This window comes from Chiloscyllium plagiosum, unplaced genomic scaffold, assembly GCF_037043375.1.
Source record: "Chiloscyllium plagiosum isolate Xiang-an unplaced genomic scaffold, Cpla_swu_hap1 HiC_scaffold_13, whole genome shotgun sequence".
Taxonomy (NCBI): domain Eukaryota; kingdom Metazoa; phylum Chordata; class Chondrichthyes; order Orectolobiformes; family Hemiscylliidae; genus Chiloscyllium; species Chiloscyllium plagiosum.
In genome coordinates, this window is record NW_028270151.1 from 13,691,192 (window position 1) to 13,705,836 (window position 14,645).

The window sequence follows — 14,645 nt, forward strand, 5'->3', positions numbered from 1 at the left end:
CTCATATCTGTCAAAGTCAAACAGTGAACCCACACAGCATGTCTGTAATAAATCTAGTACCCATCCCTTATTTTGGCTCAATCCTATAAACAAGGCTCTTGTTAAATACGTGCCCAAGATCACAGAGGAAGGCAATGTCATACTAGTGGAAATTGGCTGCCTTTTTGATTTAGATTCAGATGCTGGGATTAAGTAAGGCACCAAAGTCACAAACAGTTTTCGGCAACTTTTGATGGTGGGCAAAGTGATTGGATGGACATATTGCAGAGAGCATGAAGCCATTGATTGCGCCTTTCCCAATATTTATGTAGAGACAATTGTGGCCAATCAAATTTCAAAACTGAGAGTTTTGTTCAGAAATTGGAGAATGAAGGTATTTTCATTCAAGTCAAGTAAATGGAGTCAAGATGCAGTTTGGTTTGACCTGATTGGATGGTGAGCAGGTTCAGGAGGTTGATTAGCTATGTTCCTATGCATGTCTGGAATCAGAAATTCTGACAGAAGAGGGAATGAAGTGAGTACAATCAGTATATGTTGCATGTTGACTCGGTGGGGAGAATCTTATGCTAAGTTTGAGGTCTTTACACGTGTCCTCCCTCCCCATCATAATGGGGGGAAGGGTTCAGACTGTCATGCTCCTTGGCCAGCTCGCTCAGCAAGAACCATCGTAGTTTTCACAGCTGTCAAACCTTTTGCTGGCTTGAGGTTCAAAGGGGACGTTGCACCTCTGAGAGCTGCTGGATAAGAAATCTTGTCTCAACGGCGCCAGTGATGGCCATGACTGGGACTGCGACAGTCTCCAAGAAAAATATTCAAGGAACTCAATTGTGAGGTGAGTCCAGAGTGTTGCTGGGCCAAGGCGAAGAGGCCTCGAGAGGGTGCGAGGTGACAGGTTAACAAGTGCTGGGTTCGGGGGTGGGGGTTGTATCTACTGGGGAAAGGACACACTTTGGATCTTCCCCTGGCTCCCACAGCCCCTCCACCAGGTTGGTAGCTGTCTCTGAGCAGGCTGCAGACCTAGCGTGGCCCTGGAAAAGTCGCAGCATCAGTGGGCAGAGGCACTCAAGTGGCCATTTATTGTACACTTAAGGGCCTGAACTGGTATATGAATAGGTGAGCCATCTGACACATCCTCTACTCTGGACAAAATACCCAAGAGCACATGGATACTCGAGATAGCATCGTGCTACTGACATGGCTTCCAAGTTAACAATGCCCCTGCCTGCCAACCTACCTTCGGAAAACAGTAAAGTTCCATTATAATTGTCATGGTGACCCTGCCACAAGGCAAAATACGGCAGTGGAAAAGGAGGAGACCATTAGTAAACCTTTTGGGGTCCTCCAAAGGTTTGTAGGAAGGGAACCTAGATTTATTTGGTGAAATTTGTTTCATAAAGTTAGAGCTGAACAATGCAGCAAAGATTGTACAAGGATGATATAGTCAAGATTAGATTACCTACAGTATGAAAACTGGCCCTTCGGCCCAACAGGTCCACACTGACCCTCCCAGTAACCCACCCAGACACATTCCCCAACCCTATATTTACCCCTGACAAATGCACCTAACACTATGGGCAATTCAGCGTGGCCAATTCACCTGACCTTCACATCTTTGGATTGTGGGAGGAAACCGGAGCACCCAAAGGAAATCCACACAGACAAGGGGAGAACATGCAAACTCCACACAAACAGTCGCCCAAGGCTGGAATCGAACCCGGGTCCCTGGCGCTGTGAGGCAGCAGTGCTAATCACTGAGCAACTGTGCCACCCCTACATCATAATAAAGGTTACAGACAAGTCAAGGAAGAGAAAGAGAGAACGAGCCTTTCCAGGGTGTGTAAACTTGAAAATCATTGCAGGAAACGTGTGCATTTTTAACATATTGGCATGGATAGAAGATTGGCCGGTTAACTGAAGCAGAGCATAGGAATAAATGGGTCTTTTTCAGGCTGGCAGGATGTCACAAGTGGTGTGCACAGGGCCACCAGGGCCTCCACCATTTACAATTTATAGAAATGATTTTGATGAAGGGATCAAGATGTGGTCGCTAAATCTGTTGATGTCACAAAGATAGGTAGGAAAGCGAAGTGTGAAGAGGACATAAGGAGCAGGCAAAGGAATACAGATAACTTAGGTAAGTGGGCAAAGATCTGGCAAATGGGGTACAATGTGGGCAAATGTGAAATTGATGCATTAATCACAGAAGGTTAGTATCCAGGTACAGCAAGGAGTCAGGAATAAAATGTTTTATTATGAGGGGAATTGAATGCAAGAGTTGGGAGAAGATGGTTCAGTTACACAGGGCATTGGTGAGAGCACATCTGGAGTACTGTGTACAGCATTGGTCACTGTACTTACAGAAAAACGTTAACGCATTGGAATCAGTCTGGAGAAGGTTTACAACACTAGCACCTGGAATTAAAGTGGATTGCCTTATGAGAAAAGGCTGGACAAGCTCAGTCTATAACCTCTGGAAGTTAGAAGATTCAGAGGTGACTTAACCAAAATATATAAAATCCTGAGAGATCTTGACCAGTGGATGTGGAAAGAATATTTATTCTTGTGTGGTGGTCCATTTAAGACAAAGATGAGGAAACATTGTTTTCTTGCAGTCAGTTGCATATCTTTGGAATTTCCTTCCTCAAAAGGCAATGGATGCAGACTCTTTAAATATTTTTCATGGCAGAGGTAGATAGATTTTTGATGATCAAACTTTATTGGAATGTGCAGGAATGTAGAATTGAGGTTGAAATCAGATCAAACATGATGTTATTGAATGGGGTAGCAGGGTTGAAGGGCTGAGTGGCCTGCTCTTGTTCCTTGTTCTTATGTTTTAGATCCAACATGACATTCAAGAATGTAAGCTTGAAGATGGAGTCGCAGTTTGAAGGGACAGAGAAGTCAAGGGTAGGTGATTTGAAGGGAGGAGATGGTTTTGAGGGGGGAAACAGGAAAACAAATGATTTACAATGATAATGGGGATCAGGGAGGAAAATTGGAAGCTTAGGGGAAATGGAGGTCATAGTACAGGGTGATAAATCTCACAGAAAGGAAGAATAAGAGACAAGGTAAAGAAACTACAAAATTATGAAGAACTAGGGTTGGGGATGTTAATTCTTATGTTTTGTATTGTTTGGTGGGAAATGTGAAAGAGCAGCAGAAGTATCAAATATTAGTGGCAGAGAAATCTGCGAGCTACACACAGAGTTGTGGCTAAAGAGAGCAAGAAATGGGGGGCAGTTTCAGAGACCAACATTAAACAAAGTTGCTTTTAAATTGATAAAATAGGAGAAAGTGAGGACTGCAGATGCTGGAGATCAGAGTTGAAAAATGTGTTGCTGGAAAAGCACAGCAGGTCAGGCAGCATGCTGCTCCTTGGATGCTGCCTGACCTGCTGTGCTTTTCCAGCAACACATTTTTCAGTTTAAATTGATAAAGCCTTCTGATTTTATACACAGGAACCAAGTGCCAGGCCTGAATCTGTTTCACAAGTGTTCAAAACCATTGCTTTGTGAAGTCATATGGGTGATTATGGTGACTCAGACTATTAGAGAATCTCTGCTGATTCACTATGTAATTGTAGCATGGGTGCCAAGTCTCTATGTCTTGCTAAATTGAGTCATCACATCAAAAATAATCCAGATATCAGCATTTGTTGCGGAAAGACTAAGTCTTGTGGGGACCCTGCTTTTCTGACTCAGGTGAGTTTCATCAGGACATTGACAATAGGTTGGAAGAGCGTTGAATTCGAGATTTGTTCACGCCCCTTGGTGAAACTGAACACTGCTTTTGGTGATAGTGGGGAGGAAGTGTACATTTAATCAGGCAGGAGGGTGGAAACCCTGCTACTTCAAACCACTGCCCCAGTCAAGTCTACGAATGGAAAGGACTATTGGATTACTTAGATTACTTACAGTGTGGAAACAGGCCCTTCAGCCCAACAAGTCCACACTGACCCGCCAAAGCGCAACCCACCCAGACCCATTCCCCTATATTTATCCCTTCACCTAACACTACAGGCAATTTAGCATGGCCAATTCACTTAACCTGCACATTTTTGGACTGTGGGAGGAAACCGGAGCACCCGGAGGAAAACCACGCAGACACGGGGAGAATGTGCAAACTCCACACAGTCAGTCGCCTGAGGCGGGAATTGAACCCGGGTCTCTAGCGCTGTGAGACAGCAGTGCTAACCACTGTGCCGTCCTGCTGCAACTGAGGCACTGAAATTGGAAATGAATGCTCATGTAAGGACGTCAGTCCATTGCCATTGGCACTCACTCAGCAGTGTGTGAGCCTGTCCCCTTGCTGGAAGCCTGGCTAGTAAGCTCATTTAGTACCTGTCTGAGAAACGGGGTAGGGAATGGGGAGAGCTGCTGAGAGCAAGCCTTGCCACACCTCCCGATGTGACATCCCTCGCCATACTCTTCCTCCGATCACTCTCCTGTTTCTGGGTGAGTGGAGTAATGGCACCACCTCTCCAGTGCCATTGCAGAGTCCAATAAAGGTTGGCAGCTTTCAGCAGATGGGACCTCTACCCCCTCCTGACCCCCCCCCCCCCCCCAAAAGGAAGTGCCCTTCCTCCTCTTAAATACTGTCCAATTACTTCAATGAGAATAAGCTTTCATGCACTTAGTAACAGGAAATAGGAGCAGGAATAGGCCATTCAGCCCTTCAAGAATGCTCCACCGTTCAACATGATCATGGCAGTTCATTCAACTCAGTCCCCTGTTCCTACTTTCTACCCATTCCCTTTCATCCCTTTACCCAAAAGAACTAAATATAATTCCTTCATGAAAACAATTACCATTATCTCATTATTGTCTTTGGTTAACCTTGTCCCTCTTCTGTACTAAAATAAAATAATTATTTTGGAAATTGTTTTTTTAAAAATAGTACATGAACTATATATTGTGAAAGAAAACACATAGCTGGCCAAGTAATTCAAGCAGTAACTTAATATGAGGCAAACAGAGAGAATTCTGGAGGAACTCAGCAGGTCTGGCAGCATCTGTGAAGAGAGAAACAGAGTTAAAGTTTCAGATTCCATATGATTCTTCTTCAGAGGTTCTGAGTTTCTCCAGCATTCTTTGTGCCGGTTTCTGATTTCCACCCTCCGCTGTATTTTGCTTTTTAATTCAATATGAGGAATCTGTTGTCATGGTTCAAGATATCATAAGAATTCTTTGCTGAATTACTCTCTAGATTGCAACTGACTGGCACCCTACAAGTGTATACAAAAAGGAAATGTATTTTGAGCAGCCTAGCGTCCCTAATTTCTGGTGGCCTGGGTTGCAAGAGCTATGCAATAAGTTAGGAATCACTGAACTGTATCCCTTGAATTGATGTCACCAGTGAATATAAACTGCTATCGTTCCGAACTTTCCAAATTAACTCCAAAACCTAGTTGATGCAGGCAGGAAAGGCCAAGACAGAAACACGTCTGTTGTGCATGCACTGATCTGTTTTGTCATGAGTACTGACGTTAGTATTATAATGACGGGGAGAGGAACTGCTCCTGGGCATAAAGTCATTAGAAGTCGAAAGAAGGGTCCAGTTATCTCCAAAAGCAATAATACAAGTACCATCAGGCATGCTGCGTTTGCAACTATCTCAAATTGTAACAAGCTCAAAGGGCCAAATATCCTGTTCTTGTTCCTATGTTCACCTGACATTTCGAGGTAAGCTGCTTTGCAGTCAATAAAAATGTGTATTATTATTATTTTGAGGAGTTACAAGTCTTGGCTGTTGAGTCAGCAAGGCAAGTTGCTGCTTTCACCTTTTTAGGTTTGTGGAATCAATTGAAAACAAGAAAACTGCGAGACTTACAAGGACCAAAATTATGAATGGGCTTGCTGTCTTTTCACAACAGCACTTTATGACAACCATCAATGCATAAAACATTTTGCATCTGTTACATGCGGGAAAAGATGAACTCAATGTGAGCATTGAATGAGTTGTGAAGTAGTCATAGAGACAACTGACAAACTTTCACGCAATAATATAAAAGGTTGCAGCAGGAGTATGTCATACAGCCCATTTTGCCTGATCCACCATTCAATGCACTCATAGCTATCTTCGGTTTCAACTCCAAACTCCCACCCTGAGAGACCAAATCTCTGTCGATCTCAGTCTCAAATGTATTCAATCATAGAGCACCAAACGCTCCCGGGATAGAAAATTCCAAAGATTCAGAATCCTTTGGGCAAAGAAATTTCTCCTCATCTCAGGCCTCAATGATTCAGCCTTTATCCTGTCAGCTTAAGCCCCTTCAGAATATGGTACGTTTCATGAGATCTCCTCCCATTCTTCTAAAAGCAGAGAATAGGGACCCAATTTACTCAGTCTCTCATCGCTGGGCAACCTTGTCACCCCAGGAAGCAATGTGGTGAACTTTTGCCTCCGATGCAAGTATATTTATTCTCCTCCTAGAGGCAGGTCCATGGTGATTAGTGAAATAACCATGTAACGGTGCTACGCTTTTATTTACCACGAGGAGACTTACCTCAAGGCTACCTCAACCAGAATGGAAATTGGTTGTTTGCAATCTGACTTGCACATGAACCATCTCGCCACTTAGCTAATTGTATCACTCCCCCACCCAACATAAGTGTATGTTTGTCTCAATATGGAGACCAAGAACTGCACATTATATTCCAGGTATGGTATCACTAAAGCCCTGCATGACTGTAGCCAGGCTTTCTTATTCTTAAATTCGGATTATTCCCTTGTATTGGAGGTCAATACGTCATAGGCGCTCCTGATGGCTTTCATGCCAACTGTCTTGTGTTTCTCAGTGAATGCACCCAGACTCTGAATATCAACATTCTTTTCTATAAAATGTTGCTTCTCTCTTCTAACTTTTAAAGTTGATAATATTTTGCTGCATTACATGCCATCTGTCACCTGGTTGCTTACTCTCTTGGAGATAGTGAGGACTGCAGATGCTGGAAAGTCAGAGTCGATAAAGTGGGGAGCTGGAAAACGCACAGCAGGTCAGAGAGCATCAGAAGAGTCGATGTTATGGGCAGGATCCATCATCAGGACTCTCTTAACTATCTCCATCTCTTTGCAGTTTCCTCACAGCTTACATTCTCACTTAGCTTTGTGTATCATTAGCAATTTTCTAAGTTTTAAGCTTTAGGCATTGTTTTGAAGGCCCTTCACAACTTTTGTTATTTGAGCACTGGAAACAAAAACTGCAAGTAAACTACATTCCTGATTCAACAGCCACTCTTAAGTGAATTTTGGAATTTACTTCTTACACCTTGAGGTTTCATCCAGAACCAAACTTACTGTAGTCATTACACTTCCAACAATTCAAAACAACTGTTTGCTTGTTTGCCCATCTTTAGTTGTTCAGCAGATGTGCATACCTTTGACAAGACGTCCATGTCTTAACTTGGTAGTCCAGTGCTTGAATACCAACTGTTGTGATTCAGCCACAAACAAACAAAAATGTGCAAATTCTGCCAAGAAAATAACCCTGAGGTTTTTAAAAATCTGAAGTCATTCTCCGATTACCTTTTAAGGGTTGTCTTTTTCCAAACTCGCTGTTGTATCTTTCCTCTCTCCTCCCAGCCCAAGTCTAGTGTCCCAAGCAACAAATGGCATGATAAAAGCCATAATTTGCTGCACCCCTTAGGTCCCTTTTAAAGTATTTCCATCTCACTCTAAACCTATGCCGCTTAGTTCTGGACACCCCACCCCAGGGAAAAGACCTTGACTATTTATCCCCTCATGATTTTATAAACCTCTATTATGTCACCCCCTCAGCCTGAATCCTAAACTGTGAATCCATGGCACAGGCTGCTAATGGTGCATAAAAGCCCCAGTGATTTGTGAGAAGTCACTAAGTTCTTCACCATCAAGGACATCACAGCCATGTTTAACCCTCTTCTGGTCTGCGTTTCACACATAGTTGTTCTCAGGCAAGGCAACCGAATGTCGATCAGCAGCTAATATTGCAACCTGTTCCATCAATCCTCATCTGTCTCTCCCACACCAGCCTGCTCCCTAGCTACAGCCAATGACATTGGGGCCAACATATGATACTTATTATTTAGATGAGATGAAGCAATTAGAGTCATAAAGTCATAGAGATGTACAGCATGGAAACATATCCTTCGGTCCAACCCATCCATGCCAACCAGATATCCTAACCTAATCTAGTCCCATTTGCAAGCACTTGGCCCATATCCCTCTAAACCCTTCCTATTCATATACCCATCCAGATGTCTTTTAAATGTTCTAATTGTACCAGCCTCCACCACTTTCTGGCAGCTCATTCCATATACGCACCACCCTCTACGTGAAAGAGTTGCCCCAAAGGTCTCATTTAAATTATTCCTCTCTCACCCTAAACCTATGCCCTCAAGTTCTGGACTCCCCCACCCCAGGGAAAAGACCTTGTCTATTTATCCCCTCATGATTTTATAAACCTCTGTAAGGTCACCCCTCAGCCTTAATTCTAAAGACTTTGCACATAATTCAAGAACAATTGCAGGTAGTAAAGAAGCTGGAATTCATGAAAAAAGAAACCATGCTGTTGAAGTTTTTCATCTTGCACTCCATTAGGACAGGTGCAAGAATGCCAAATTTCAAAGGGAGTAGCAATTTATATTGTGAGCGGATAGGACACTAATTGGTTGGCAAGTCAAATCTGATTGGTCATCATGTTGTCATGGAAAATGCATTATCATATAATTTTTGACGAATTCAAAAAAAAGTCCCATTTGCCCAAAGAGGACATGAATACACGCAGCTTCTGACATTGTTAACCCCTTTGAAATTTGATATTCTTGCATCTGTCCTGCTGGGTGCAAAATGGAAAAATTCACCAGCAGGTTTCTTTCTTCAACCTAGACTTAAAATTCAGAAATTTATTGAATGCATCACACAAGGCCACACAAATCAATGCATTTATTTCCTAAGATATCAGGTCAAGCTTCTTTTTTTAAGTTCACCTGCATACCACAGGTATGTTGTTAATGTTTCAAAACATGCTTCAGCCACACAGTAAGATTTACATGCATAATCCTGTCAAATATCGCACTCACATTTGTTTAGAAAGCGGGGATTCAGACCCCAGTTTAGAGCCATGAGGGCAGAATTTGGGCTAATGCTCCAGTGCAGTAATGAGAGTGTGCTACACACTGTCTGTGATGTTACAACTAGATAGTCCTAAAATGAGGTTGAGAGACAACTTTATAGAAGTTTATAAAATCATGAGGGGTATAGATAGGGTTAATGGTAGCTGTCTTTTCCCTAGGACGGGGGATTTCAAGACTAGGGGGCACATTTTTAAGGTGAGAGGAGAGAGATTTAAAAAGAGGGGCAAATATTTTACACAGAGGGTGGTTCGCCTGTGGAATGAACCTCCTGAGGAAATGATGGATGTGGGCACAATTACAATGTTTAAAAGACATTTGAATAAATACATGAATAGGAAATGTTTGGAGGGATATGGGCCTGGAGCAGGCAGGTGGGACTAGTTTAGTTTGAGTTTATGTTTGACATGGACTGGTTGGACCAAAGGGATCTGCATTAGAGGTCAGGCAGCATCCGAGGAGCAGAAAAATTGACATTTCAGGCACAAGTCCTTCATTCCTGATTAAGGGCTTTTGCCCAAAACATCAATTTTCCTGCTCCTCAGATGCTGCCTGACCTGCTGTGCTTTTCCAGCACCACTCTAATCTAGACTCTGATTTCCAGCATCTGCAGTCCTCACTTTTGCCTAATTGGACCAAAGGGTCTGTTTCCATGCTGTATGACTTTGTGACTCCATAAGAGCAGGATGACTCCCCCTGCTATTATGGCCAATATGATTTCTTCAACCAATACCCATGGACAGAGGATCTGGTCATTATCACCTCGTTGTCCACTGAACTTTTAAAGCACTTTGAGGTCAGTAGAGATACAGTATACTCTATTTCCCCTTTGGTAAAGCTGGTGAACAAATAACTAGAAACATTTAGCTGTTGTCTATACTGTGTAGTTAAGTCTTCAGAATATTGACTATCCAGTCAAATGGCAAATATTGTGTTAATGCTAAAAGAACTACCAACTACCAGCAGTGACAGTATCAGCAGTCACTGAGTGGGAGGCTATAAATTTTAACCTTGACAGTAATATTATGTAACTTATGTGGTGTAATGGCACAAAAGATAAATGGTGTTACAGATAATGGACATAGGTTATCCCTTGGTAAGGCTTCTGAGGGATGGGTGGAGATTGCATTGGCTGAAGGCTTGCTTGCCTCTAAAATGTTTCTCAATTAATTTGGCAAAAAGTACACATTCTCTGCCAATCCTGATGAATAATAGCAAACACAACAAAAAAAAATCTTGCACCCAATAGAAGACTGTCAACAGCATGCAAAAAGGAGGATGGATCAGCATATAAACAAGGTCACCAACAAGGGCTCGACAATATCCCTCTCCCAAATATACAGCAAAAACATCCTGACAGCAACTACACAGGGATCCTCAAACAGAATGGGGAGGAAGTCGTGTGACGTGCATTCATGGGGCTTAAGACATTATCCTTCTCCCATCTAGTGCCAAGTTTAAAATCTGCAGATAAAAACAAGTTTTGCAGAAACTGACTGGACATGAATCTCCCTAACAGCTGGTTGGAACCCGTAAAAAGTGAGTTGGATCAGGTTGCTAGTGTATAGTTAGCAAGTCCAGAGAGCAAACTAGCGCAAAGTACAGAGTCACATTCAGAGAGCTAAAGTTGGCACAGGAATTAGTGTGAAGAGATATTCAGAGATTGGAGTTTAGACAATGTCCAGTGCACTGTATATAAAGCAGACTCTCTCTGACTTCACTTTTGCACCCTAGTTAACTGTCTGTGTGGAGTTTGCACATTCTCCCCGTGTCTGCGTGGGTTTCCTCCAGATGCTCCGGTTTCCTCCCACAATCCAAAGATGTGCAGGTTAGGTGGATTGGCCATGCTAAATTGCCTATAGTCTTCAGGAATGTGTAGGTGAGGTGCATTAGTCAGGGGTAAACATAAGATAATAGGATTGGGGAATGGGTCTGGGTGGGTTACTCTTCAAAGGGTCAGTGTGGACTTGTTGGGTTGAAGGGCCTGTTTCTACATTGTAGGAATTCTATGATTCTATGATGATTCTATGATTCTAAAACTATACAAGGCACAAGTCAGATCATAACTGGAATAGTGTGAACAATTACAGGCCCCTTACCTAGGGAAAGATATATCAGCATTGGATATACTGCAATCCAGAGAAGATTCACTTAGAGTCATAGGGATTTACAGTACAGAAACAGACCCTTCGGTCCAACCCATCCATGCTGACCAGATATCTCAATCCAGTCTAGTCCCACCTGCCAGCACGTGGCCCATATCCCTCCAAACCCATATACCCATCCAAATGCCTTTTAAATGTTGAATTGAACTAGCCTCCACCACTCCCTCTGACAGCTCATTCCATACACGCACTTGGCTGATTCTGGGTTTGGATGGGGTATAAGGAGAAGTTGAGAAGGTTGGGGCTGGTCTCATTGGAATTTAGAAGAATGAAATGCAACTGCGTTGAAACAAACAGGATTCTTAGACTAAGTGCAGGAAGGTTGCTTCCCCTTTCTGGGAGAGCCTAGGACCAGAGGGCATCATCTCAGAATAAGAGGTCACACATTTAAGGCAGCGATTAGATTAAATTCCCTACAGTGTGGAAACAGGCCCTTCCACCCAACAAGTCCACACTAATCCTCCGAAGAGTAAGCCACCCGCCCTCTGACTAATGCACCTAACAACTATGGACAATTTAGCATGGACAATTCACCTAACCTGCCCATCTTTGGACTGTGGGAGGAAACCGGAGCACCCGGAGGAAGCCCACGCAGACACAGGGAGAATGTGCAAACTCCACACAGACAGTCGCCCAAGGCTGGAATTGAACCTGGGATCCCTGGCGCTGTGAGGCAGCAGTGCTAAACACTGAGCCACCGTGCCGCCCGAGGAACTTCTTCTCTCAGAGGATAGTGAATCTGGGGGATTTTTTTTAACCACAGAGGGATGTCGAGATTGGGTCATTAAGTATACTCAAGGCTGCAATTTTTAAACGGTAAGGTAATCAAGGATTATCAGGAGGAAGGTAGGAAAGTGGACTTGACAATTATCAAAACAACCATGGTCTTGTTGAATGGTGGAGTGAAGTTGATGGGCTGAATGGCCTGCCTATGCTCCTATGTCTTATGTTCCGAGATGTGGAGGTGCCGGTGTTCGACAGGGATGGACAAATTTAAAAATCACACAACACTGGGTTATAGTCCAACAGCTAGTGTTTCCAAATAAACCTGGCGTTGTGTGATTTTTAATTATGCTCTAAAGGAGACCCAATCAAAGAAAACATAAAAAACTGTGGGTGCTGGAGATCTGAAACCAAAACAGAGATTGCTGGAGAAATCCACTAGGTCTGGCCATGTCTGTGGAGTGACTTCAGCGTCAATGTTGAGTCCAGTGACTCTTCATCAATTCCGCTTTTGCTTCTCTTTAGAACACTGGTTACTCAAAGTGCCATTTCCAAGTCACATTATGAAATAGCAAACATTTCTCACCTTGGCAAGCCCAGAATGTCATTTGAACAAACTGGGCATCTGGACAGCAACAATCTGTACAAGTGTTTTCTGCCCATTTTACCACTCCAATCGCGGCCACTGTGCTCAGTCTTCTGTGGACTGTGCCAATCTCATTGACCCTTTTAGTCAATCTCATTCTTTCAATACTATTGAGAGAGCAAGGATTTTGCAAAATCTTCAGATGGATAACTCTTCCTGTAGGTCACTTAACTTTTCTTTGCAAATGGACCAAACTATGTACGTAACAAAGGAGATTGGTTACATTTAACAAAACAAGCCTGTTCTTGTTGACCAAACCAAAAGAAAAAGTTACAAACTTTCACTTTATTTTCAAGCCTACCCTTGTCAAAAATAAAAATTAACTGGAGTTGGGGGCTGGGGGGATGTCAGCGACGGGATATTTTCATTCATTGAGTGAAAATGTGTGATTTTTTTACTTTGTGCACCCCAGTCCAACACCGGCACCTCCACTTCATTCATAGAGATTTATAACTATCAAATTAACAAGATTTACAGTGTAGCGTGAGGCCATTTGGCCCATCGTGTCGAATCCAAATCCAGTCCCACCTCCCCCTCAACAAAAACAAAAACAAAACCTGCTGGAAAAGCTCAGCAGGTCTGGCAGAATCTGTGGAGAGAAAGCAGAGTTAACGAGTGACCCTCCCGCAGAATTAATTCCATCCCTCTGAGGTTATTCAGGGCAAGCACAAGGGAGACTTTGCTGTTGCTTTGATCGCTCAGCGCGTCTGGAAAGTAGGGCAAAGTTCAGGGTGGGTTGAAATGGGAGCTGGAAATGTACAAGGTGTACTCACTTTAAGAAATATCTCTGGCCTGACGGCGTTTTGGCCATTTCCCAACCAGGGGGCAGCGGCACATCGTCTATGTTGTCGAAGGACTGCTGCCGGAGGTGGGCGTACGGCTGCGAGTTCGGGTTAGCACTGACGGGCAGAGAGGCCGGGGATGAGTGCGATCGGATGTGCTGCACCTGGAACTGGGGCAAGTTGCTGCTGGAGTCGGTGCTGGACTGACGCGAGTGCGATCCGGAGTCCGGTTGCTTGAAGAAAGACTCGGGCAGTTTCCTCATCCTCATGGGCACCTGGTGCGGGACAGCGCCTGGTTTGGGGTTCATCACGGCGTTAAATAACGCCTCCAAATCGGTCTCGGAATCTCCCAGAACTCGGACAATGGTCTGTCCCGGTGGCGGAATAGGATTTTGATCCATTGCAAAATGATATAGATAGATATAAAGTGTCTTTTTTTAAAAAAATAATAAATACAAAGTTTGGAAAACTTTTTCCAAAACTTTTTTTTCCCCAAAGAAAAAGTTCCCCCACCCACCCTCCCCCGCCCCAGTCCAAGTCTTCAAAAGTGCGAGTGGAAAATAATCAAGACTTTCATGATCGGCCGTCTGGAAAGTCCAGGCGAGTGAGTGAGAGAGAGAAAAAAGTTGAGGAAACTCAAGTTTCCAAGGAGTGTTCGTTCGGTCAGCGCCGTTCCTACAGGCTCCAAGGCTCGCGGTTTTAATTATTCATGAGCTCTCAGTCTCGTTGCTTTTCGACCTGAGCAAATCAGAACAGCGAAACCTTACTATGGAAAACAAGTCTTTGTCAATTTCCTGGCTTCCTCCCTACCTCTCACCCCCCCACCCCTCCCATTCTCCTCCCAAAAACACACACTGAAATAGATGTAAACAAAAATTCAACCAAAGCAACTTTTTACAGACTCACCCCCCCCCCCCCCTCATTATTGCTGGGGTTTTTTTGTGCTGAGGGGGTGGGGATGTGTAATTTGGGGAGGGGGGAGGAGGAGGAGTGTGGAGAGAGCACAAGGGGAGGGTTTACTTTTAGACACAGCCCGTACAGAGAAAGTTTCTGATTGTGTCTCTTTGCTGTTTTTTTTTGCTGACGTGAGGAAACAAAGCTGGCAAAAAAAAAACCGTAATGATCCATTATTCTTCTGAGAGAAAAAAGATTTTTTTTCTTTCCAAAAAGTTTTGTGAAGTGGTGGGGAGGGGCGGAATGTCAGCCCCTCCTGAAGGGG

General features: G+C 43.6%; 1 protein-coding gene across 2 annotated transcripts in view; it reads right to left on the reverse strand.

Annotated features, from left to right (window-relative positions):
• LOC122555664 (WW domain-containing transcription regulator protein 1-like) overlaps positions 1 to 13,927 on the reverse strand; it is a 163,261-nt gene extending 149,334 nt beyond the window's left edge. Inside the window, exon 1 of one of the 2 annotated variants that reach the window (XM_087993330.1) lies at positions 13,418 to 13,927. In XM_087993330.1, the coding sequence (XP_087849456.1) occupies positions 13,418 to 13,827 (410 nt within the window). In that variant the 5' untranslated portion in view covers positions 13,828 to 13,927. The remainder of the gene's footprint in view (positions 1 to 13,417) is intronic. The other variant, XM_087993331.1, reaches the window with a different exon arrangement.
• Positions 13,928 to 14,645: the final 718 nt, after the last annotated feature.